The 26,471-nt window shown below is 35.7% G+C and overlaps 1 protein-coding gene across 6 annotated transcripts in view; it reads left to right on the top strand.

Annotated features, from left to right (window-relative positions):
• The window catches only part of Grik2 (glutamate ionotropic receptor kainate type subunit 2), a 658,152-nt gene that overhangs the window by 384,284 nt on the left and 247,397 nt on the right, over positions 1-26,471 (top strand). For all 6 annotated transcript variants that reach the window (XM_032889127.1, XM_032889128.1, XM_032889130.1 and 3 more), the window contains exon 10: positions 24,103-24,216. In XM_032889127.1, the coding sequence (XP_032745018.1) occupies positions 24,103-24,216 (114 nt within the window). The remainder of the gene's footprint in view (positions 1-24,102; positions 24,217-26,471) is intronic.

Here is a 26,471-nt window from a genome sequence, read left to right as displayed (position 1 = left end):
TATGTAAAATAATATGCTAGAAGAAGTTTTACAGAGACAGAGTTTGGTGATTTTAACATTCTTAGTTCTGTTTTACCATGTGGATGGGAGAAATAAAGAAAACATGTAAAAGTATTTGTTACTTCACTTGATCCTCATCATGTAGGATTACATAAAGGAATACATAAGTATTAAATAAATCAGATATTTTGATCAAAAGTTGGCTACAACAGCAATGAGAGGCGTAACGTGTTAGCTATTTATTTACAGCAAGGATATGGACAGACATGATAAACATTTCCATGTGCTTCTTAGGCCTTTGGAACTGGTTTGTGACAGGAATGTGAATTGCTTTTGGAACTTTAGGCTAATATGCTATATAGAGAGCCTGATAGAACATCACTGGGCAATTTTGATGGGTTATGATGCAAAGGTAAATGTGGATAATAGAGTTCTTTCTGACTCATGGGCTCTCAGAGAGAAACATGAACTCAATCGGGAACTAAGATAGGATATCTGGCTGCCTCCTGTTTATGTTCTGAGAAGTTCGGTGAGACTTTAAAATATTCTAATTCAATTGGCCAAAGAAATATCTAGATAGAACAATCTACTCACAGCTCTTATCCAGATTCTCAAGATGAGAAAAGTGTAGTGACACAGACCACAGAGCAAAGAGAAATGAGTCTTCTTAGTCTTTGGGAACTGTCATAATTTATCATGATTCCCAGATGCTGGATATGGACTTGTAGAACTGGATGTTTTCTCCCACTAGGTTTCTGTCTTACCTTGAATTTCAGAAAAACAGAATCATAAATTGTATAGGAACTGTTTGAGATTATTCAGAGTTTAAAGCTGAAATGAATTGTTTTCGATTTTTTTTTTTTGTTTTGTTTTGAAACAGATCTCATGTGTAGGAGAGACTGGCCTCAATCTCCACTCTGTAACAGAGAAAGGCACTGAACTTCTGATCTTGCTGCCTTCCTCTTCTGAGTTTTTAAAAGCATACATTACCATGCTAAACTTATGTGGTTCTGTAGACCAAACCTGAAGCTTTATGTATGCTAGTCAATCATTTCCCAAATGAGGCCTATCTCCATCCCTAATCACATTTTTTATTATGAGATTCTCAGTGCAAACTTGTGGTGTTTAAAGCTGACAGTTTGACAGGGCCTAGAAGCACCTTTGGAGAGATTCTTAGAATGACATTTGTGGTATGTTCTGGAAGGCTTTGATGAAAGTAGGCATCACTATACATTGGGCTTCATTCCCAGCCTAAAAAATAGAGGAGAAAGCAGGCTGAAATACAACATTCTCTTCGCATCCTGGCTGGATTCAATGTGACTAGGTATATCATGTTCCTATTGCCAAATTTTCCCACTATGATCAACTGAACCTCAAACTGTGAGCCAACATTAACCATTGATTTCTTAAGTTACTAATTGTTAAGTAGCATGAGCAAAGTAACTAATACATTTTAATAACTTCTGAAACATGAGGTTAATTAGAATATTTTGTTGGAAAAATAAACCTGCACTTCTTAGGTTTACAATTATATAGAAGATAATCCAGAAATAACAAATGAGTTCTCATTAAAGAGAAAGAGAAGTATAGTGTGTTATCTTCAGTTCACTGGGCACAAATAACTACAAATTAAGATAAATCCATCACATCTTCCCAGCTATTTTACAGAGGAATTGATTAGAACCCTGTGTGATTGGTAGTAGACCAAAAAAAGATAACCAATACCACCTCTCTTAATGTATCTATAGATGGTACCTTCCTTCAAGCAGAGCAGAGGACATTGGGTACCACTATTATACAGATCATTTTTTTTTTTTGCAAATACAGTGATGATACAGTCCTCAAAGCATCTCAGTTCTTATCCTTAGATTCCATCCATCAGACCACAACAGCCAGAAAGGTGATTCTCAAAACATGTTGGTCATACTGTTGTTTATACCAGTGTTTTTCATTACTCCTTTGTGGTCATATATCAGATATCCTGCCTATCACATATTTATATTATTATTCATAACAGTAGCAAAATTACAGTTATGAAGTAGAATCAAAGTAATTAAATGCTTGGGTCACCACAACTCAAGGAAAGGAATTAAAGGGTCGTGGTATTAGGAAAGTTGAGAACTAGTGATTTAAACACTTGTAGCTTCTCTCACACAAAGCATTTACTTCAGTGTCTGAGGAAGAGTTATCTTTTGAAATTGGATACACAAGGTGATGTCTAAAAGTAGATTTTGTGACCCCTAATGATAACACTTCAAATATATGACTTTAATGTTCATTGAAGATATAGAAACATTGGTTTTTTTATACATTTTTTCTTCTTTATGGCAATGAACAAAATTACCATATCTTTTTACTTTTTTATTTTTAATTATCTATACAGAATTCCAGCTACTGTTCTTAAACAGACATCAGAGGCAGACAGAGGGTTAGAATGTTATATTTAGTGAAGGAGAAATGTTCTAGTGTACCTTGATTAGAGGTTGCTACCATAAGAAATCAGGAAAATAGTTAGCTAGAAATGAACATCTTGGATGTTGTTTACAGACTTATTAGACATTTTTTTGACTCACTCAAAAGTTGTAAGACTGTCAGCACATAGGGAAGCTGTCATTTATAGAATTTTATGGAATGGATGATGAACATTCTCTGAAGACCATTACATATGTTATATGATTTCTACAATGATTGCTGAAGATGTCCTGGGTCAAAATATCATAAATATTTTGATATTGTTTATTTGCATGTTCAGTGTGGAAATAGAATTCCTTTAGTCACTTAGAGAGAGAAAAAAATCTTAAAATTGCTAGGTGGCAGAAAATTGGATTGATGAAGAAATAGTGTAAGTCTTCAAGCTTAATGAAATTATGTCCATTGTCGGAGAAAATGAAATTAGAATATGAACAATTGAAAGTAGTTTAGTGCTAACTTACAATGTTCTCTGAAGTGTTTCTGTGAGCTAGGAAAGACCATTTTCAGATGAAAGAACATATGTCTGATGACACAAATAGGTATACACTTTTTTAAAATCAGTTTTAAATATTATTTGAAAGAATTTCATTTATATCAAAATTTTTGGAAGGCTTTACACAAAACAAGTTTTGGCAGAGCAGATGCACCACAAGCATAAGACATCTTTCTGTTTTAAACTGAACAAAGGGTTGGGGGTTTAGCTCAGCGGTAGAGCACTTGCCTAGCGAGCGCAAGGCCCTGGGTTCAGTCCCCAGCTCCGAAAAAAAAAAGAAAAGAAAAAAAAAGTGTGATTAAACTGAACAAAGTAGTTACCACTATTAGGAAAACACTCATTTTTATCTAATGCAAAATCAATTGTCAGAAGCTCTAATCAAGTAATAAAGTCATTTAGTTCTATCATGAGACTATTTTTATTAATATTTCTTCTGTGATCACAACATCATGTGTTTTCCAAGGTAATTTCTTATTATACATTATTAGTTTTTCCAAAAGAGAACAATTGCCTGTAATTTGGGCTACAAAGTATATTTGAACTCTATTCTTCTTCAAACAGCAAATTTTCTCTCTGGATAAACTCATAATAGTATACACATACAAGCACTCACACACCAGGGAAAAGACCTTCATACTTCTCCAACTTTAGGATGTATATTGTTAAAATTGAATATATCTTATTAATATATATCATCAAAATTAAATTTGTATATTAATACTATGCTGATTATGAAAAGTAAAAGGGTACAAGCAGAACACTTATTTCGCCAGCTATTGGAAATGGGCAAAATGAAAATGTACAATGTCAATCATGGTTTCATAATGAAAACATTTTTTCTTTTTTATTGAATATTTTCTTATTTACTTTTCAAATGTTATCCCCTTTCCCAGTGTCCTGTCCATAAACCTCCTATCCTATCCCCCTCCCTTTTTTCTATAGGGGTATTCTCCCACACATCCACCCACCCCTTCTTGCCTCCCTGCCCTGACATTCCCCTATACTGGGGGATCCAGCCTTGGCAGGACCAAGGTCTTCTCCTCCCATTGGTGCCCAACAAGACCATCCTCTGCTACATATGCAGCTGGAGTCATGGGTCTGTCCACGTGTACTCTTTGGATGATGGTTTAGTCCCTGGTAGCCCTGGTTGGTTGGTATTTTTGCTCTTATGGGGTTGCAAACCCCTTTAGCTCCTTCAATCTTTAACTCCTCCAATGGGTGGGTGCCTAGTACTCAGTCCAATGGTTGGCTGTGAGCATCCACCTTTGTATTTGTCATGCTCTGGCAGAGCTTATCAGGAGACAGCTATATCAGGCTCCTGTCAGCATGTACTTCTTGGCATCAGCAATATTGCCTGGGTTTCGTGGCTATATGTATATGGGCTGGATCCCCAGGTGGGGCAGGCTCTGGATGGCCTTTCTTTCAGTCTCTACTCCAAACGTTGCATCTGTATTTCCTCCTATGAATATTTTTATTCCCCTTTTTTGAGAAGACCTGAAGCATCCCCACTTTGGTCGTCCTTCTTTTTGAGCTTCATATGGTCTATGAATTTTATCTTGGGTAATCCAGGCTTTGGGGCTAATATCCACTTATCAGGGAATGCATACCATGTATGTGTTTTGTGATTGGTTTACCTCACACAAGATATTTTCTATTTCCACCCATTTGCTTAAGAATTTCATAAAGTCATTGTTCTTAGTAGCTGAGTAGTACTCCATTGTATAAATGTACCACATTTTCTGTATCCATTCCTCTGTTGAGGGATATCTGGGTTCCTTCCAGCTTCTGGCTATTATAAATGAGGCTTCTATGAACATAGTAGAACATGTGTCCTTGTTATATGTTGGAATATCTTTTTGGTGTAGGCCTGGGGGCTATATCTGGGTCCTCAGGTAGCACTATGTCCAATTTTCTGAGGAACCAACAAACTGATTTCCAGAGTGGTTTTATCCACTTGTAATCCCACCAAAAATGGAGGAGTGTTCCTCTTTCTCCATATCCTTGTCAGCATCTGTTGTCACCTGAGGTTTTTTATTTTTTTATTTTATTTTTTTTTAACTTAACCATTCTGACTGTCGTGAGGTGGAATCTCAGGGTTGTTTTGATTTGCATTTCACTGAGAATTAAAGATATTGAACATTTCTTTAGGTGCTTCTCAGCCATTCAGTGTTCCTCAGTTGAGAATTCTTTCTTTAGCTCTGTATGCCATTTTTAATAGGGTTATTTGATTCTCTGGAGTTTTTCAATTCTTTGTATATATTGGATAATAGCCCTCTGTTGAATGTGGGATTGGTAAAGATCTTCTCCAAATATGTAGGTTGCCTTTTTGTTCTAATGATGGTGTCCTTTGTCTTTCATAAACTTTGCAATTTTGTGAAAGCCTGTTTGTCTATTCTTGATCGTAGAGCATAAGCCATTGGTGTTCTATTCAGGAAATTTTCCTGTTTGCTCATTTGTTTGAGGCTCTTCCCCACTTTTTCTTCTATTAGTTTGAGTATATCTGGTTTGAGGTGGAGGCCCTTGATCCACTTGGACTTGAGTTTTCTACAGGGACATAAGAAATGGTTGATTTGCATTCTTCCACATGCCTACCATGCTGACCGCCAGTTGAGCCAGCACTATTTGTAAAATGCTATTTTCCCCCCCATGGGATGGATTTAGCTCCTTTGTCAAAGATGAAGTGACCATAGGTGTGTGGGTTCATTTCTGGAATTTCAGTTCTAGTCCATTGATCTACCTGACTGTCTCTGTACCAATAACATAATATTTTTTTCACTATTGCTCTGTTATACACCTTCATGTCAGGGATGGTGATTTCCGAAGAAGTTCTTTTATTGTTGAGAATAGTTTTTGCTATCCTGTCTTTTTGTTATTCCAAATGAATTTGCAAATTGTCCTTCCTAACTCAATGAAGAATTGAGTTAGAATTTTGATGAGGATTGCATTGAATCTGTGGATTGTTTTTGGTAAAATGGCCATTTTTACTATATTAATCCTGCCAATCCATGAGCATGAGAGATCTTTCCATTTTCTGAGATCTTCTTCAATTTCTTTCTTCAGAGACTTGAAGTTCTTGTCATACAGAGCTTTATCTGGCTTGATTAAAGTCACACCGAGGTATTTTTATTATTTCTGACTATTGTGAAGGGTATCCTTTCCCTAATTTCTTTCTCCTTTGAGTAGAGGAACGCTACTGATTTGTTTGAGTTAATTTTATACACAGCCACTTTGTTGAAGTTGTTTATCAGGTATAGGAGTTCTCTGGTGGAATTTTTGGGGTCACTTAAGTATACTACCGTATCCTCTGCCAATAGTGATATTTTGACTTCTTTCTTTCCAATTTGTGTCCCTTTGAACTCCTTTTGTTGTCTGATTGCTCTGGCAAAGACTTTGAGTACTATATTGAATAGGTAGGGAGAAAGTCGGGAGCCTTGTCTAGTCCCTAATTTCAATGGGATTGCTTCAAGTTTCTCTCCATTTAGTTTGATGTTGGCTACTGGTTTGCTTTGTGTTGTTTTTATTATATTTAGGTATGGGCCTTGAATTCCTGATCTTTCAAAGACTTTTATCACGAAGGGGTGGTGAATTTTGTCAAATGCTTTCTCAGCATCTAATGAGATGATCATGTGTGTGTGTGTGTGTGTGTGTGTTTTTTTTTGAATTTGTTTATATAGTAAATTACATTGATGGATTTCTATATATTGAACCATCCATGCATCCCTGGGATGAAGCCTACTTAATCATGATTGATGACTGGTTTGATGTGTTTTTTGATTTTGTTTGCAAGAATTTTATTGAGAATTTTTGTTTCGATATTCAGAAATGAAATTGGTCTGAAGTTCTCTTTATTTGTTCGGTCTTTGTGTGGGTTAGTTATAAGCTTAGTTGTGGCTTCATAGAAGGAATTGAGTAGTGTTCCTTCTCTTTCTATTTTGTGAAATAGTTTGGACAATATTGGTATAAAGTCTTCTACAAAGGTCTAATAGAATTCTGTACTAAACCCATCTGGAACAGGGCTTTTTTGTTTGGGAGACTTTTAATGACTGCTTCTATTTCTTTAGAGGTTATGGGACTGTTTAGATGGTTTATCTGATACTAATTTAACTTTGATATCTGGTATCTGTGTAGAAAATTGTCCATTTCATCCAGATTTTCCAGTTTCTTTGAATATAGCCTTTTGTAATAGGATCTGGTTATTTTGTTAATTTCCTCAGTTTCCGTTTTTATGTTTCTCTTTTTATTTCTGATTTTGTTAATTTCGATAATCTTTCTGTGCTCTCTGGTTACCCTGGCTAAGGGTTTTCTATCTTGTTGATTTTCTCAAAGAACTAGCTCCTGGCTTTGTTGATTCTTTGTATAGTATTTTTGTTGCTGTTGTTGTTGTTGTTGTTGTTTCTACTTCAGTCCTCAGATTATTTCCTGCCTTCTACTCCTCTTGGGTGTATTTCCTTCTGTTTGTTCTAGAGCTTTTAAATGTCCTGTAAAGCTGCTAGTGTATGCTTTTTCCAGTTTCTTTATGGAGGCACTCAAAGCTTTGAGTTTTCCTCTTAGCGCTGCTTGCTTTGTGTCCCATTAGTTTGAGTATGTTGTGCCTTCATTTTCATTAAATTCTAAAAAGTCTTTAATTTATGTCTTTATTTCTTCCTTGACCAAATTATCATTGAAGAGAGTATTGTTCAACTGCCATATGTATGTGGGCTACCTGTCATTTTTGTTCTTATTGAAGACTGTCCTTAGTACAGTGATCTGATAGGATGCATGGGATTATTTCAATCTTATTGTATCTCTTGAGGCTTGTTTTATGACCAAGTATATCATCAATTTTGGAGAAGGTACTGAGGTGCTGAGGTGCGGAGAAGAAGGTATATTCTTTTGTTTTAGTATGAAATGTTCTATAGATAACTGTTAAAACCATTTGGTTCAAAACTTGTCAGTTTCCCTGTGTCTCTATTTAATTTCTGTTTCCATGATCTGTGCATTGCTGAGATTGGGGTGTTGAAGTCTTCCACTACTATTGTGTGAGGTACAATGTGTGCTTTGAACTTTATTAAAGTTTCTTTCATGAATGTAGGTGCCCTTGCATTGGAGCATAGATATTCAGAATTAAGAGTTCATCCTGGTGAGTTTTCCTTTGATAAATATAAAATGTCCTTCCTTATCTTTTTTGATAACTTTTGGTTGAAAGTTGATTTTATTTGATATTAGGCTACCTTCTCCAGATTTTTTTCTTGGGACCATTTGCTTGGAAAATTATTTTCCAGCCTTTAACTCTGAGGTAGTGTGTGTCTTTTTCACTGAGGTATATTTCCTATATGCAGCAAAATCCTGGGTCCTCTTTATGTATCTAGTTTTTTAGTCTATCTTTTATTGGGGAATTGATCCCATTGATATTAAGAGATATTAAGGAATAGATTGTTGTTTCCTGGTTGGGTTTTTTTTTTTTTTTGTCTTTTTTTTTTTTAGAGGTGGAATTGTGTTTGTGTGGCTATCTTCTTTTGAGTTTGTTACAAGACGATTACTTTCTTGTTTTTTGTTTGTTTTTTGTTTTGTTTTGTTTTGTTTTGTTTTTTGTTTTTTAGGGTATAATTTCTCTCCTTGTGTTGGAGTTCTCCATCTATTATCCTTTCTAGGGCAGGATTTGTGGAAATATATTGTGTAAATTTGTTTTTGTCATGGAATATCTTGGTTTCCCCATCTATGTTAATTGAGAGTTTTGCTGGATATAGTAGCCTGGGCTGGCATGTGTGTTCTCTTAGGGTCTGTATTACATCAGTCCAGGATCTTCTGGCCTTCATAGTTTCTGGCGAGAAGTCTGGTGTGATTCTGATAGGTCTGCCTTTATATGTTACTTGACCTTTTCCCCTTACTGCTTTTAATATTCTTTTGTTGTTTTGTGTGTTTGGTGTTTTGGAAGGGATTTCGTTTCTGGTCCAATGTTTTTGGAGTTCTATAGGCTTCTTTTATGTTTATGGTAATCTCTTTCCTTAGGTTAGGAATGTTTTTTTCTATAATTTGTTGAATATATTTACTGGCTCTTTAAGTTGAGAATCTTTGCTCTCTTCTGTACCTATTATTGTTAGGTTTGATTTTCTCATTGTGTCCTGGATTTCCTGGAAGTTTTGTGCTAGAAGCTTTTTCTGTTTTACATTATCTTTGACAGTTATGTCAATGTTTTCTATGGTAACTTCTGCCCTTGAGATTCTCTCTTCTATCTCTTGTATTCTATTGGTGATGCTTGTGTTTATGACTCCTGATCTCTTTCCTAGGATTTCTATCTCCAAGGTTGTCTCCCTTTGTGATTTCTTTATTATTTCTATTTTCATTTTTAGATCCTGGATGGTTTTCTGCAATTCCTTCACCTGTTTGATTGATTTTTGTGTTTCCTCTTTAAGGGCTTCTACCTGTTTACCTGTGTGGTCCTATATTTTTTTTTATTATTATTATTAACTTGAGTATTTCTTATATACATTTCGAGTGTTATTCCCTCTCCCGGTTTCCGGGCAAACATCCCCCTAATCCCTCCCCCTCCCCTTCTTTTTGGGTCTTCCCCTCCCCATCCTCCCCCCATTGCCGCCCTCCCCCAACAATCTAGTTCACTGGGGTTCAGTCTTAGGGACCCACGGCTTCCCCTTCCACTGGTGCTCTTACTAGGATATTCATTGCTACCTATGAGGTCAGAGTCCAGGGTCAGTCCATGTATAGTCTTTAGGTAGTGGCTTAGTCCTTGGAAGCTCTGGTTGCTTGGCATTGTTGTACATATGGGGTCTTGAGCCCCTTCAAGCTCTTCCAGTTCTTTCTCTGATTCCTTCAACGGGGGTCCTATTCTCAGTTCAGTGGTTTGCTGCTGGCATTCGCCTCTGTATTTGCTGTATTCTGGCTGTGTCTCTCAGGAGCGATCTACATCTGGCTCCTGTCGGCCTGCCCTTCTTTGCTTCATCCGTCTTGTCTAATTGGGTGGCTGTATATGTATGGGTCACATGTGGGGCAGGCTCTGAATGGGTGTTCCTTCTGTGTCTGTTTTAATCTTTGCCTCTCTATTCCCTGCCAAGGGTATTCTTGTTCCTCTTTTAAAGAAGGAGTGAAGCATTCACATTTTGATCATCCGTCTTGAGTTTCATTTGTTCTAGGCATCTAGGGTAATTCAAGCATTTAGGCTAATAGCCACTTATCAATGAGTGCATACCATGTGTGTTTTTCTGTGATTGGGTTACCTCACTCAGGATGATATTTTCTAGTTCCAACCATTTGCTTACAAATTTCATAAAGTCATTGTTTTTGATAGCTGAGTAATATTCCATTGTGTAGATGTACCACATTTTCTGTATCCATTCCTCTGTTGTAGGGCATCTGGGTTCTTTCCATGTTCTGGCTATTATAAATAAGGCTGCAATGAACATAGTGGAGCATGTGTCTTTTTTTTATATGTTGGGGCATCTTTTTGGGTATATGCCCAAGAGAGGTATAGCTGGATCCTCAGGCAGTTCAATGTCCAATTTTCTGAGGAACCTCCAGACTGATTTCAGAATGGTTGTACCAGTCTGCAATCCCACCAACAATGGAGGAGTGTTCCTCTTTCTCCGCATCCTGCGCCAGCATCTGCTGTCACCTGAGTTTTTGATCTTAGCCATTCTCACTGGTGTGAGGTGAAGTCTCAGGGTTGTTTTGATTTGCATTTCCCTGATGACTAAAGATGTTGAACATTTCTTTAGGTGTTTCTCAGCCATTCGGCATTCCTCAGCTGTGAATTCTTTGTTTAGCTCTGAACCCCATTTTTAATAGGGTTATTTGGTCTAACTTCTTGAGTTCTTTGTATATTTTGGATATAAGGCCTCTATCTGTTGTAGGATTGGTAAAGATCTTTTCCCAATCAGTTGGTTGCCGTTTTGTCCTAACCACAGTGTCCTTTGCCTTACAGAAGCTTTGCAGTTTTATGAGATCCCATTTGTCAATTCTTGATCTTAGAGCATAAGCCATTGGTGTTTTGTTCAGGAAATTTTTTCCTGTGCCCATGTGTTCCAGATGCTTCCCTAGTTTTTCTTCTATTAGTTTGAGTGTATCTGGTTTGATGTGGAGGTCCTTGATCCACTTGGACTTAAGTTTTGTACAGGGTGATAAGCATGGATCGATCTGCATTCTTCTACATGTTGACCTCCAGTTGGACCAGCACCATTTGCTGAAAATGCTATCTTTTTTCCATTGGATGGATTTGGCTCCTTTGTCAAAAATCAAGTGCCCATAGGTGTGTGGGTTCATTTCTGGGTCTTCAATTCTGTTCCACTGGTCTATCTGTCTGTCTCTGTACCAATACCATGCAGTTTTTATCACTATTGCTCTGTAATACTGCTTGAGTTCAGGGAGAGTGATTCCCCTGGAAGTCCTTTTATTGTTGAGGATAGTTTTAGCTATCCTGGGTTTTTTGTTATTCCAGATGAATTTGCAAATTGTTCTGTCTAACTCTTTGAAGAATTGGATTGGTATTTTGATGGGGATTGCATTGAATCTGTAGATCGCTTTTGGTAAATTGGCCATTTTTACTATATTAATCCTGCCAATCCATGAGCATGGGAGATCTTTCCATCTTCTGAGGTCTTCTTCAATTTCCTTCTTCAGAGTCTTGAAGTTCTTATTGTACAAATCTTTTACTTGCTTGGTTAAAGTCACACTGAGGTACTTTATATTATTTGGGTCTATTATGAAGGGTGTCGTTTCCCTAATTTCTTTCTCGGCTTGTTTCTCTTTTGTGTAGAGGAAGGCTACTGATTTATTTGAGTTAATTTTATACCCAGCCACTTTGCTGAAGTTGTTTATCAGCTTTAGTAGTTCTCTGGTGGAACTTTTGGGATCACTTAAATATACTATCATATCATCTGCAAATAGTGATATTTTGACTTCTTCTTTTCCGATCTGTATCCCTTGACCTCCTTTTGTTGTCTGATTGCTCTGGCTAGAACTTCAAGAACTATATTGAATAAGTAGGGAGAGAGTGGGCAGCCTTGTCTAGTCCCTGATTTTAGTGGGATTGCTTCAAGTTTCTCTCCATTTAGTTTAATGTTAAAGCAACTGGTTTGCTGTATATGGCTTTTACTATGTTTAGGTATGGGCCTTGAATTCCTATTCTTTCCAGGACTTGTGTTCTGTTCAGGAAGTTGTCTCCTGTACCAATGAGTTCAAGGCTATTTCCCACTTTCTGTTCTCTTAGATTGAGTGTATCCAGTTTTATGTTACTCTTGAACTTTCACTTTCTTGGAGAATTCTGTACTTATTAATGATTAAATAAATTTTAAAAATGAGCTGCACATGAATCTCTACATTACATCAATGAGAATTATTTGTTTAATAGAATTCTAGATATATGATAATACAAAAAATTTTATCTCTCATGCCTGATCACATTTGGGATTTGGGATATATATATATATATATATATATATATATATATATATATATTATATCCCATGGCAGCAGTGACCTCCAACTTTCTTGTGAACTGATTTCTGTCTCACAATAAGAAATAAGTGTCTAGTGATCTTCAACATACTCAGAAATGAGCTTGAATCTTTGACTGCATTAAATCTAATGTATTTATTTTCAGATAGTAAACACTTAATTTGCCTCTCATTTAGATTTAATCACATGTCTTGACCTAGAACTACATGGATACTTCATATTACTGTATATAGAAAGACAGATACTAAAGACAATTACAGTCACTGAGAATTTTATTAAGAATTTCAATATTTTAAGAAATTTAAAAGAAATTTAACATTTAACCAGAAAAACCTATACAATAGAAAATATCAATTAAATGTAGTATAGTATTCACATGGGTCTATGTGCACATAACTGTATTAATTAAAACAAATTAAGGTCATGAATTTGAGAGGGAGGTTGTGATAGCAGAAGATATGGGACAGTGGCAGGGGTGCAAATGATGTAAATAAGGCACTGTCTTAGTTAGGGTTTTACTGCTGTGAACAGACACCACGACCAAGGCAAGTCTTATAGATGAGAACATCTAATTAGGGCTGGCTTACAGGTTCAGATGTTCAGTCTATTGTCATCAAGGTGGGAACATGGCAGCATCCAGGCAGGCATGGTGCCGGAGGAGCTGAGAGTTCTACATCTTCATCCAAAGGAAGCCAGGAACAGACTGGGCATCCTCAGGCAGCTAGAAGGAGGGTCTCCAAGCCCACCCCCACAGTGACACACTTCCTCCAACAAGGGCACACCTTCTAATGTTGCCACTCCCTGGGATGAGTATATGCAAACCATCACAGGCACACATATTCAAAATTCTCAAAAAGTAATAAGTGAAAGACATAAAACAGAAAAACTTTACTTAGGAAAGAAGAAAATATGTGGCAAAGATAATAAACAGATAAAGCAATTCATAAACAAAACAATTCATGAATATAAAAGAACACAAGGAGCTCTTTTCTTTCTGGTCTTTCTTCTTAGCCTCTCTGTAGCTGATAGTATACATCTATACCATCAGAAACAGTTATGAATATATTTATGAGAAACACTAAATGGCCAAATTTTAAGCTTCTTAATGATGATTTTCCCTCATTCATTTTTTTCACATATATATTTTAAGCCTGCATTATTCATGACTGGAACTCTGTATTCATTATTTAGGAGATGTCATTAGGATCACCTTCAAAAAATCTAGGAAATTTTTACCGCACTAGGTTTCTGCGCCACCTTCAAATGCTCTCATCACAGTCCATCTTTCAATATCACCTCCTTTCCTTTTTTCCATGATTCTGCACCCCCTACCCCATTTACGCACTTTATCAATAAACTCTATTTTATTTTCCACTACCATGGAGATCCATGAGTCCCTCCAGTCCTTTCTTCTATACCTAACCTAACTGGGTCTACGGATTATAGCTTGGTCCTCTAAAACCCACATAGAAATGAAAGCATACCATATTTTTCTTTCTTAATCTGGGTTACCTCATTCAAGATGACTTTTTCTAATTCCATCCATTTGCCTGAAAATTTCTTGATGCCACTTTACTAAAAGCTGAATAAATTACTCAATTGTGTAAATGCACCTCATTTTCTTTATACATTTTTTTCTCTTTTAAATTTCTGGCTAATGAGTAGAGTAACAATGAACATGGTTATGGTAAGATGAAGTATCTTTTGGGTATATGCTCAAGACGGGTATAGCTGGATTTTGAGGTAGATCGATCTCCAACTTTCCAAGAAAATGTCATATTAATTTTGATATGGCATCTGATAGCAGGATGTGGATGTGTGGATGTTCCGCATCCTCACCAGTATTTGTGGTTCATTGAGTTTTAGATCTTGGCCTTTTTTAGAGGTATAAGATTAAATATCAGAGTCATTTTGATTTTCAATTCAGTGATGACTAAGGATGTTGGTTATTTCTTTTAATGCTTCTTGGCCATTGGAGATTTCCTCTTTTGAGAATTCTGTTCCTATGTGTACCCTATTTTCCTTTTTTAATCAGTTATTTTATGTATTTACATTCAAATGTTGTCCCCCTTCCTGGTTTCCCCTGGCAAACCCCCTGTCCTCTTCCCCACCCCTCCTATGAGGGTGTTTTTTCATCTTACTTTTTTTGATTGAGTTATTTGGTATGTTGATGTCTAGCTTCTTGAATTCTTTATACACTAACCTTCTATCAGATGTCAGGTTGGTGAATTAAGAAGCTTTTCAGTTTCATGAGATCACATTTATTCATTGTTGATTTTAGTGTCTTGAGATATTGGTGCCGTTTCCAGGAAGTTGTCTCCTGTGCCAATGTGTTTAAGGGAATTCCCCACTTTTTCTTCCTTCAGATTTATATAGGGAGTTGTATGTTGGTCTTTGGTCCACTTGGATTTGAGTTTTGTGCAGCATGATAAATATGGATCTATTTGCATTCTTTACACTCAGTCTAGCACCATTTATTGAAGATTTTTTCCCCAATTGTATAGTTTTGCTTTTCTGTCAAAAATCAAGTGTCCTCAGCCAGAATATAGCAAATACATAGGCAAATGTCATCATTAAACCACTGAACTGAGAATGGGACCCCCATTGAAGGAATCAGAGAAAAGAACTGGAAGAGCTTGAAGGGGCTTGAGACCCCATATGAACAACAATGCCAAGCAACCAGAGCTTCCAGGGACTAAGCCACTACCCAAAGACTATACATGGACTGACCCTGGGCTCCAGTCACATAGGTAGCAATGTATAGCCTAGTAAGAGCATCAGTGGAAGGGGAAGCCCTTGATCCTGCCAAGACTGAACCCCCAGTGAACGTGATTGTTGGGAGGAGGGGGGTAATGGGGGGAGGATGGGAGAGGAACACCCATGTAGAAGGGGAGGGGGAGAGGTTAGCCCCCTATTGGCCTGGAAACCGGGAAAGGGAATAACAATCAAAATGTAAATAAGAAATACCCAAATAAATAAAGATAAAACAAACAAAAAACAAAAACAAAAAATCAAGTGTCCTAATATGTGTGGGTTTATTTCTGCATCTTTAATTGATTCCACTGATCAACTTGTCTGTTTTTACACCAATACCATACAGTTTTACTATTGCTCTGTAATACAGCTTAAAATAAGTGATGGTGATACCTCCCGAAGTTCTTTTATTGTACAGGATGGTATTGGCTATTCTGGGTTTCTTATTTTTCCATATGAACTTGAATATTGTTCTTTCAATATTCATGAAGAATTGTGTTGGAAGTTTGATGGAGATCTCATTGAATCTGTAGATTGCTTTTACTAGGATGGCCATTTTTACTATGTTAATCCTACTGATCCATGAGCATGGGAAATTTTTCTTTGTCCTGATGTCTTCTCAATTTCTTTCTTCAAATACTTATAGTTTGTTATACATGTCTTTCAGTTGCTTGGTTATAGCTAAACCAAGATATTTTATATTATTTATAGGTATTGTGAAGGGTATTGGTTATCTACACTGTTTTTCAGCCTTATTACCATTTGTACGAAGAATGACTATTGATTTGTTTTTAGTTAATTTATATCTGGCCACTTTGCTGAAGGTAGAATTTTGGGGGTCACTTATATATAGTAGCATATCATATTCAAGTCGTGATACTTTCACTTCTTACTTCCCAATTTGTAACCCCATTCATCTCTCTAGGTAAAAATTCAAGTACTATGTTGAATAGGTATTGAAGGTGTGGACAGACTTGTCTTGTCCCTGATTTTAGTGGAATTGCTTTAATTTTTCTCTCCATTTAATTTGATGTTGGCTCTTGGCTTGCTGTGTATTACATTAATTGTGCTTTCTGTGCACCTTTCATCCCTTATTTTTCTATGACTTTTATCATGAAGTTTGTTGAATTTTGTTCATTTTCTTTCAGTGAGTTTATTTCATGGATTAACTTGATGGATTTTCATACGTTAAATCATCTCTGCATCTCTAATATGAAGCCAACTCAATTATGGTAGATGATGCTTTTGATGTGTTCTTGTATTCAGTTTGGGTTCTTTTATTTAGTATTTTTCATCAGTGTTCATAAGGGAAATTGATCTGAAATTCTTTCTTGGTTTAGTCCTTGTGTGATTTAGGTATCTAGGTGACTGTCCCTCATAGAATGAGTTTTTCAATGTTCCTTCTGGTTCTGTTGTGGAATAATTTGAGCAACTTTGATATTGGCTCTTCTTTAAAACAATGTTACAATTCTGTTCTAGAGCTATCCAGCAGTGGGTTTTTTTTTAATATGGGAGAATATTAATGACTACTTCTATAACATCAGGATCATAGGCCTATAAAAATTGCTTACCTGAAACTGATTTAACTTTGGTAAGGGGCATCTATCATGAAAATCATACATTTTAATTGGATTTTCCAATTATCTCGATTTTCTAATTTTGTGGATTACAGGTTATTAAAATACGACCTAAAGATTCTTCAGATTTTCACACTGTCTGTTGTTATATCCCCTTTTCTACTTTTTAAAATGTGCATATTCTGTTTTTGTCCTTTAGTCTGGTTGGCTAAGGATTTGTCTATCTTCTTCCCTTTTTCAATGAACCATGTCTTGGTTTTCTAAATTTTCGTATTTTTCTCTTTGTTTTACATTTATTAATTTTATACTAGAGTTTGATTATTTCCTGAAATCTACTCCAGTTGTGTATGTTTGTTTCTTTTTGTTCTAAATGTTTCAGATGTGTTATTGAGTAGCTAGTATGAAATCTCATAAAATTCTTTATAAAGACACAGTGTTACAAACTTTTCTCTTAGGTTTCATTATGCCTCATAAGTTTAGGTGTGTTGTGCATTCATTTTTATTGAATTATGCGAAGACTTTATTTGTTTTCTTTATTTCTTCTTTGACCAAGTGGTCAATGAATAAGGAGTTGTTCAAGTTCCATAGGTTTTTCAGGGTTTAAGTGGTTTTTGTTGTTGAAGTCTAGCTTTAATCCATAGTGCTCTGATGAGATAAAGGAAAATGGTTCAATTTGGTTGTATCTTTTGAGACTTACTTTGTGTTCAAGTACATAATCAATTTTTGAGAAGATCTATGAGGTGTTGAGAAAAATGTATATCCATTTGTTTAGGTGAAATGTTATGTTGATATCTGTTAGGTACATTTGATTTGTAACACTTGTTAGTTCGTTATTTCTCTGTTTAGTTTCTGTCTCAATGACCTGTCCGTTAGTGAGATTGGAGTGTTTAAGTTTCCTAATATTAATGTGTGGGGTTTAATATGTGATTTAAGGTTTGATGATGCTTTTAAAAATGTGAGTGCCTTTGCATTTCTGGCATAAATATTCAGAATTAAGACATCACTTTTGTTGAATTTTTTTCTTTGTTGAGTACAAAGTGTCTTTCCCTTTCTCTTTTGTTTAATTTTGTTTCTATTAGATATTAGAATAGCTACTCCATCTTGTTTTTTGGGTGCAATTTTTTGGACAATTTTTTCCAGCCCATTATTCTGAATTAATACCTATCTTTATTGCTAAGGTAATTTTTTTTAATGCAGCAGAATGATGGATCTTGTTTTCACATTCATTCTGTTACACTGTATCTTTTTAATGGGAAATTAAGTCAGTTGATGTTGAACCAATGATTGTTAATTCCTGTTGTTTTGAGAGTAAAGTTGCTGGTTGTGTATGTGTATTTGTGTTCATCTGTGTGTGCATCCGTGTGTGTGTGTGTGTGTGTGTGTTATCTTTCTTTAGTTTTGCTAGTGTGGGATCATTTATTTCCTGTGTTTTCTTGGGTGTAGTTAACCTACTTGGGTTGGACTTTTCTTTCTATTACGTTTTGTTGGCTGGATTTATGGACATATACTGTTTAAGTTTGGCTCTCTCATGGAATATTTGTTTTCTTCCTCTGTGGTACTTGGAAATATTCCTGGGTATAATAACCTGTGCTGGCATTTGTGGTCTCAGAGACTGCAAGATATCTGCCTAGGCCCTTCTGGTTTTTAGAGTCCCCATTGAGAAGTTGAATGTAATTTTAATAGGTCTGCCTTTATATGTTACTTGGCCTTTTCCCCTTGCAGCATTTAATATTTTTTTATTCTTTGTTCTGTACATTTAGTGGTTTTGATTATTATGTGGCAGGAAGATTTTCTCTTTTGGGCCAATCAATTTGATGTTCTGTAATCTTATATGTTCATAGGCATCTTTACTCTGGGTTATGAAAATTTTCTGCTATGACGTTGCTGAAAATATTTTCTAGACCTTTGAGCTGGCAATATTCTCCTTCTTATACTCCTATTATTCTTATGTTTGGTCTTTTTATAATTTCCTGGATTTCCGCGATGTTTTGGGTAAGGAACATTTTGGATTTAACATTTTCATTGACCCATGTATGGCTTTCTTGATTTGTATCTGCTAAGCCTGAGATTCTGTCTTCCATTTCTTGAATTCTATTGATGCTAGCTGTGTCCATAGTTCTTGTTTTCTTACCTATGTTTTTTTCATCTCCAGGATTCCTTCACTTTGTGTTTCGTTTATTGCTTCTATTTCCATTTTCAGGTATTAAACCATTTTATTTATTTCACCTGTTTGTATTTTTCTGTATTTCTTTAAGTGATTGGTTCATTTCTTCTTTTAAGGCCTTATCATCTGCATAAGATTGGATGTAAGGTAATTTTCTTTTGCTTCATCTGTGTTAGGATATCCAGGGCTTGCTGTAGTAGGATAGCTGGCCTTTGGTGTTACGATAATGTCCTGGCTACTGTTGATTGTGTTTAACTGCTTCCCTTTAACTATCCAAAGCTACAGAGGCATAACAGGCCACAAATAACCCACGGGAGATATCCTACTGGACCCAAAGACTAGCTAGTCACCAGAACTATAGATCACTTGGTTCATTATACAGAGAGGAAACAGAAACCAAGGGGAGCAAACATTTCCAAACTGACATTCAACAAAGATAAACTCAGAAATCAACATCTAAACCTACAAACTCTGAAAACCCACATTTTGAATGCCAAGCTTGCCTCTGAGATCACTAGTACATGTAACAACACCTGGGATCCCTGATTCAGGCTGACCTCTAGGAAAGCAGGGTGGATGGTAGGCTGGAAAATTGAGTTTAGGTGGTGGGGTGCAGTTTAAAGCTGATGGGTGTGTTCTAGGGAAATATGGCAGCCAAGAGCTTGGTTCTTACTTGTTTGCCCCTGGTTCTAGCAGGCCTTCAGGAATTCAGACAGAGTTTTAGATCAGGAAATGGAGTCAGAGTATAGGGTACAATTTACTGCTGTTAGGTATGTTCTCAGGTCAGTCTTGAGCATTGAGTTTAAGGGTGGGACTTACCTATGTCTCTGGTGACAGTAGGCCTCCAGGAAAACAGATAGAGTTCTTTTGGGGTGCTTATAGAAAAGTTGACTGTCAGAATAGTTTCCCATTCTGCTCTCAAGTCCTCAATGCTTTCTTTCATGTCTTGTATTCTGTTGTTGAGGATATTTTCTGAGGTTCCTCTTTGAGTTCCTAAAGTTTTCATTTCAAAATTTCCCTCAGTTTGTTTTCATTTGTAACTCTATTTTACTTCCAGGTCTTAAAATGCTTCAGTCATTTTGTCCATGTGTATGTGTGTGTATGTATGTGTGTTTATATGGAATGTATAGTCTTATTTTTTTAATGAGAGGTCTGGCTTATGATTACTTATTTTTAGCTCCTTTCTTTCCTTGAAAGAATTTTATACATATTTTATTAAACCAGAATCATATCAGTTTTCTCCTCTTTTGTCTTTCCAACTATTATGAAATGACTTTCCTACTCTCTGATAGTCTCTTTTACTTTGATTATTATTTTTAGTTATATATATATGTATATATTTGTGTGTGTTTGTGCATGTGTGTGTGTGTGTTTATGTTCATTTTTATGTTATGTCACCTTTTTGTAAGAGGAAGTTTTAATAAGGAGTATTAGCTACACTTATCTGTTAGTAAGATTTAAATTGCAGTAAGAATTTATGCTGATGTGACATAATTTGAAGTTAGCTAAGTTTCTAGTACCTGGCATGATTTTATCGATGTTGAGTGGGTCTCAAGTTCAATTAGACAGCTGGTAGTTACCATCTATATGTGAATGACACTTGCTACAACTTTAGGAATATCTTGCCAGGTTCCTCATAGGTGGTGCAGCTGCATAGAACTAATGATTGTTTCCCTTTCTTGAAAGCTTACGTATTACTTTTAGGTACCATAGAAACTAGACAACAGGAAGGAAGCTTTCTGATTAGACCCATTTGATTCATCAGAGTCCTGCATTCTTAGCATGTGATATCTTCAGCAATATGAAAAGAGAAAGAATGAATTTATGTATGAAGCTTCTAAAGTAGTAAAGCAATAGTTTTTCCATAGGTCTTTTTTAAAACCAGTGTTACTTATCTCTTCATATATTCTCTCTTCTACCCTACAATTATTTTCTCCTGTTCTAGTTGAACCCTTTATGTTGCATTATTCTCCTTTAATCCTTTATACTAGTGCATTCTGTCTTCTTCCATTGTATAGCCCTCTCTATGGTCCCCTGACAATTTTTGTTTTTACTTCTGTGGGTAAATGAAAGCATCACAAACAACTAAAGATTCAAAGATTACATCTACAGATGAGAGAAAACAGGGCATTTATATTTCTGCATCTCAGTCACTTCATCAGGTTGGTTTCTACCTCCAACTACTTACCTGTGAATTTCATTACATCTTTCTTGATTAATTGTTGTATAATATTACATCATGTAAATATACTGCACTTTTATTATCCATCCATCAGTCAGTGGACCTCAAGGCTGCTTCCTATTCCTGGCTGTTGTGAGTAAAACAGTGGTGAACCAAGATCAGTAGGTATCTCTAGAGTAGGCTATGAAGTCCTCAGGTACATTCTCAAGTTTGGTACAACCTGACCATATGGAACATATGTTTTACGAGTTTTGTAGAACTTCTACGCTGATTTCTATAGGCCTTCCACCAGGAAGCCTTCACAATAGCTATAAATAAGTTTCTTTTTCTCTATATCCATGCCAGTGTTTTAATAATTTGTTTTTGATATTACTCATCTTTATGAGGAGTCACCACAATGATTTCCATAGTGGTGGTCCAGGTTTGCACTCCATTCAGAGTGGATGAGTGTTTCCTGTTACTCCAAATTCATACCAGAATGAGCCATCAGTTGTGTTGTTGATCCTAGCCATTATGACAGGTGTAAGAATAAATCTAAAAGCAGTTTTGATGTACATTCCCATGGTGGAAAAGGAAGGCTGAATAAGTTTTAAAAGTGATTCTAAGTTGTTTGCATTTTAAGTCTTAAGAATTCTTTATCTAGTTTCTTGATTCATATGTAGTTCTGTCTGGCCTGAACTTCACTTTGAAGACCAAACTGATCTCCATCTCATTGAGATCCATTTGCAACTCCCTTCCCAGTGTTGGAAGTAAAAGAATGTGCAACCATCCTCAGTTATGTGTTTGATTTATTTATTGGGATTTTTACATCTATCAGAGAAATGTGTCTATAATTACCATTTTATTGTGTGTTATCTGGAGTGTTATCCAGCTACTTCTGACTTCACAAGACGAGTTTCTAGCCTTTTATTTGGATAAAATTTATTTTCTAAACAATTACATTCATAGGACAGGAGCAAGCAAATGAATACACACATGTATAGACTAGAATAGGGCATGGTGTTCCATGGAACTGGAGTTACAAGTAGTTTTGAGTGGCCTGAAAATTAAACTGGTATCCTGTATAGCAGTAGTGGGTAGTCCTGGCTATTGTGCTTTCTCCTCATCAGAAACATTTTTTTAATTGTAGTTTGGTATTAAGTTAATTAGGCAATGTTTTCCATAAGTAGTTTTATTTGGCCATTCTTGATGATGTTGTTAGGTGGGCAAATCATAGTTGTTAATACTTTAGTTGATAGACTAACAGGGTTAGAGATCTGACTATTTAGTCAATGATGGAAATGAAAGAAATAAAGCCTAAGGGAAAAAAATAAGTTCCAGATATTGATTATAAGTCACAGATACAAAGTGGCAACCATTATAAGATAACATGTGAGACACATCTTGTTCAGCCTACAGAGCACTTTTAACAATTTTAATTTGAAACACTTCAGCAATTCATCAGTACTCATTCTAATTTTATACTCTCTCATCCACTGTATCCAGATATCCAGCACAGACTCCAGTTTTTATAACTTTATGATCTGACTTGATATGTAAATGCCAGTAAGTAATTTATTTTGGGAATAAAAAGAGAGAAAAATTTGCATGTCCTTTCTCTTGCTGAATTATTTATTTTTTTCTTTATTGACACAAATATTTCAATGGGACTATATAGCTATTTGTATAATCAAAATTTAATTAACATGAGAAAAGTGGAAAAATCCATTGAAGATATCTCAAAAATGATATGAATATGAATCCCTTATAATTTTTGCCACAATGTTTGAACAACATAGTGAAATTTATATTTATGTAAAGCTAACAGAATACTATTTATAGATATATAAATTATTTCAATTAACAAAAAATCGGTATATTTTTCTACATCTTTAATTTAAAAATACAGGTTTAAAAGTTTACTGAGAGGGTTGGGGATTTGGCTCAGTGGAAGAGCGCTTGCCTAGTAAGCGCAAGGCCCTGGGTTCGGTCCCCAGCTCCAAAAAAAAAAAAAGAAAAGAAAAAACAAAACAAAACAAAAGTTTACTGAGAAAATCATAGGAAAATTCATGCATATAAGAAAACATGAGGGAAGTAAAATGATCATAATCAAATTGTAAGATGTTTGATAGAATATTTATGTAGACAACAATAATAATGTCTACTAAGTTTTTGTCACTTCAAACATAATTTTGTTTATATATAGAAGTTGATATCAAAGAGAAATTGTTGCTGTCCTTTTATGAAAATATTTTGGATATTTGATAAGAATAATTAAGGATGATAAATTTTATTACTGATGATCCTAAGGTTTAGGATAATAGGGATATAGAATTACTACATCTACGCCCCTATTATGTGCTATTTACTGATGAATAACACTGATGAAACAATACCATCTTATAGCTATCATTAAACAACCAATCTGTGCCTTCTGTAAAGTTTGTGTTTATATCTGTCTTCTGCAGAGACTGACTTTGCCACTCCAGTCACTGTTAATGGGATAAAACCTCTGCACACCAAAAGTATATGGCCTCACTCATGATTTGATTGAATAAAACTGTATTTAAATAGAGTACAGGAGAAAGGGCTGGGGTTGATTAACTAGATAGCTACTCATTTATCCTGGATCTCCATGGTTTTCCTCATCTGTTTTACTTTGTCTGTGATGAGAATGCTGTCTTTATAATAAGAGGATGAGAGAGATCCACTATACTAAAGGATATACTCTATTCGTGAGTTTCTAGAAGATACCAATGCATCATCAAACATGGTTCTTCTTGGAGAATGAAAGTTTAAATAGAAAACGAAACTCCCATATGAATGGTAGCACTATGGTGTATTATTTTCTTCTTTAATGTCACTACACATACTGCTCAGCACAGTAAATCACTCTTAAAGAACACAGCCTGTACTTTAATGACAGCACATAATGCTGCAGAGGTGAACAGTGTTAGTGATTGTAACTTTCTTTCGCAGCACTCCCTCACAATGTATGACAGGCAATTTACAAAGTACACTTGTTGTTTTATAGATTGGAACTTGGGATCCAGCCAGTGGCCTGAATATGACAGAAAGTCAGAAAGGAAAGCCAGCAAATATCACAGACTCATTGTCTAATCGTTCTTTGATTGTTACCACCATTTTGGTAAGTATTTGTTTTTCGATTATTTTAGAAAAATGTAGACACTTTGGATGTAGATAAAAACACATTTTAGTGGGGATACTAATTAATAGAATGTGATATATCTTATAGGCATTTAGCAATTACTGTAACACAAAAAGATCAATGTTAGCTCAGTCAGAATTTGACTTTGTTAATCTTCATTAATATAAGACATATTCCTATTTGGGGCATCTCTAATGATTAAACACCTTCATGAACTTGTTGATATTGATGAAGTGTCAATGCCAGGATCTGAAGAACAAATTGACATGCAGATGCATAGAGTTAAAAGAACAACCAAACATAAACTCTGTACTCTTGCTGAAAATTTATTTCAAAGTATATAAAATTATTTTCAATATTTTCTATAATAATTACACTATAATCTTGTTTTAATTTTATTGTTTTCACCTGGAGTAATAGCTCTCATTTTACTAATTTCCTTAATGAAATATAATGGAAAGTATTTTAAAAATGAGAATCCTTTTCACCACCACCATAATTAAATTAATATTGATAAGGTAGTTATTTTTTAACCAATATTGTAATTCCATGTGTTAATTGGGTTGCCTGTTAATTGTCACTCATGCCATTGACAAAGGAGGGTCTTAATTTTAGAATAAGTAGAAGCTCTTAGACTATTTAGTCAGTATTACTTACTTGCAAGATAGCTTACTAGTGACCTTTCTATGTCTTCCATGGCCAGAGAAGACTGAAGCTAAAGTCTCAGGAAACCCGCATAAATGCTTACCAGCCATATCTGAGTAGAGTGGTAAAATCAGGCTGGTAAGAAACGATCTTCTTGGATTATAGTAACAAAATAGATGTCACAACTGAAGGTATGTCAAAATAGATTAGGTTGTATTAAAAGCTTTCAACAATGAACCAGTTTTGATACAGTGACCTAAGACCCTTAGGGTGGTGAGATTTCTAATTCTCTAGCTAAAGGCTTCAGACTCTTTTGTACGATATCTAAAGCTTTGAGGTCCTCTTCAAATTAATACTAAACCTGCTGTTTTTTTCAAATATAACTTCTATATGCATCGAAGTGGAACAATACTTCAGCCAACACTTCACTATAGACAATAACTCATGTGACGTCTTGCCCATCAAACAATTTGTTCCTAATGTCACATCTTTCTGTAAAAATTGGCCAGAAAACAAGGAATTATTTCTTGTGCTGATAGCTGTCCTTTTCTCTGTGGCTTCTTACAATCTCTATGTGAATCTGTTTTTCTGCTTTCCGGTTATACAAATTTTTAAGAAATCCACAATGATCAGTAAGACATCGAAAATGTTATCTTTGACATTCGAAGTTTTGGGCAATCTGAATTCTTCCTACCGTTTATCTTCATTTCTTCATCAGGAAGTCTGACTTTTGATAGAACTGGCATAACCAGGCACCCTTCTGTTTAAGTTTTGCTCTCTTTGATTTGCAAACACTCTCCATTTGTGACATTATTTCATTTTTTTCACTTATACAACCCAAAATTAATATTCTGCTCCTTTTTGTTTACATGAACATCATCTTTGTAAATATTGTGAGTGTGCCCAAGGAACATAATCTGATTGTGTCTTTTTTGTTTTTACAATATCTATCCCACAATACTCTCAGAGTAAAGATTGTACCTAAGACACCTGTAACCTTCAATTACCTGGGTTTTTCTTTCTTTCTTTTTTTTAATTGGAATTTTTTTTGTTTACGTTTCAAATGTTTTTCCCTTTCCCGGTTTCCCAAACATAAGACCCCTATACCATACCCTTCTCCTTTTTCTATAAGTGTTCCCCCTACCCAATCCCCCTGTTTCTGCCCCCGCCCCCCGACATTCCCCTACACAGGTGGGGTCCAACCTTGGCAAGACAAAGGGCTTCCCCTTCCATTGGTGCCCAACAAGGCCATCCTCTGCTACATATGCAACTGAAACCATGATTCTGTCCATGTGCACTCTTTGGGTAGTGGTTTAGTCCCTAGGAGTTCTGGTTGTTTGTCATTGTTGTTCTTTCCGGGGTTGCAAATCCCTTCAGGTCCATCAATCCTTTCTCTAACTCCTCCAATGGAGACCACGTTCTCAGTTCAGAGGTTTGCTGCTAGATTTCGCCTGTATATTTGACGTGCTCTGGCTGAGCCTCTCAGGAGACCGCGATATCCGGCTCCAGGCAGCATTCTCCTAGGGCAACCTGGGTTTTTCTATATTTTCCTAATCAAGTTCTCAAATGTATCTTCAACTTTATGACTC

The sequence above is a fragment of the Rattus rattus genome, chromosome 18, assembly GCF_011064425.1.
Source record: "Rattus rattus isolate New Zealand chromosome 18, Rrattus_CSIRO_v1, whole genome shotgun sequence".
Taxonomy (NCBI): domain Eukaryota; kingdom Metazoa; phylum Chordata; class Mammalia; order Rodentia; family Muridae; genus Rattus; species Rattus rattus.
Note: the sequence above shows the minus strand (reverse complement) of the source record. Positions and strands in the feature narration are given on the sequence as shown.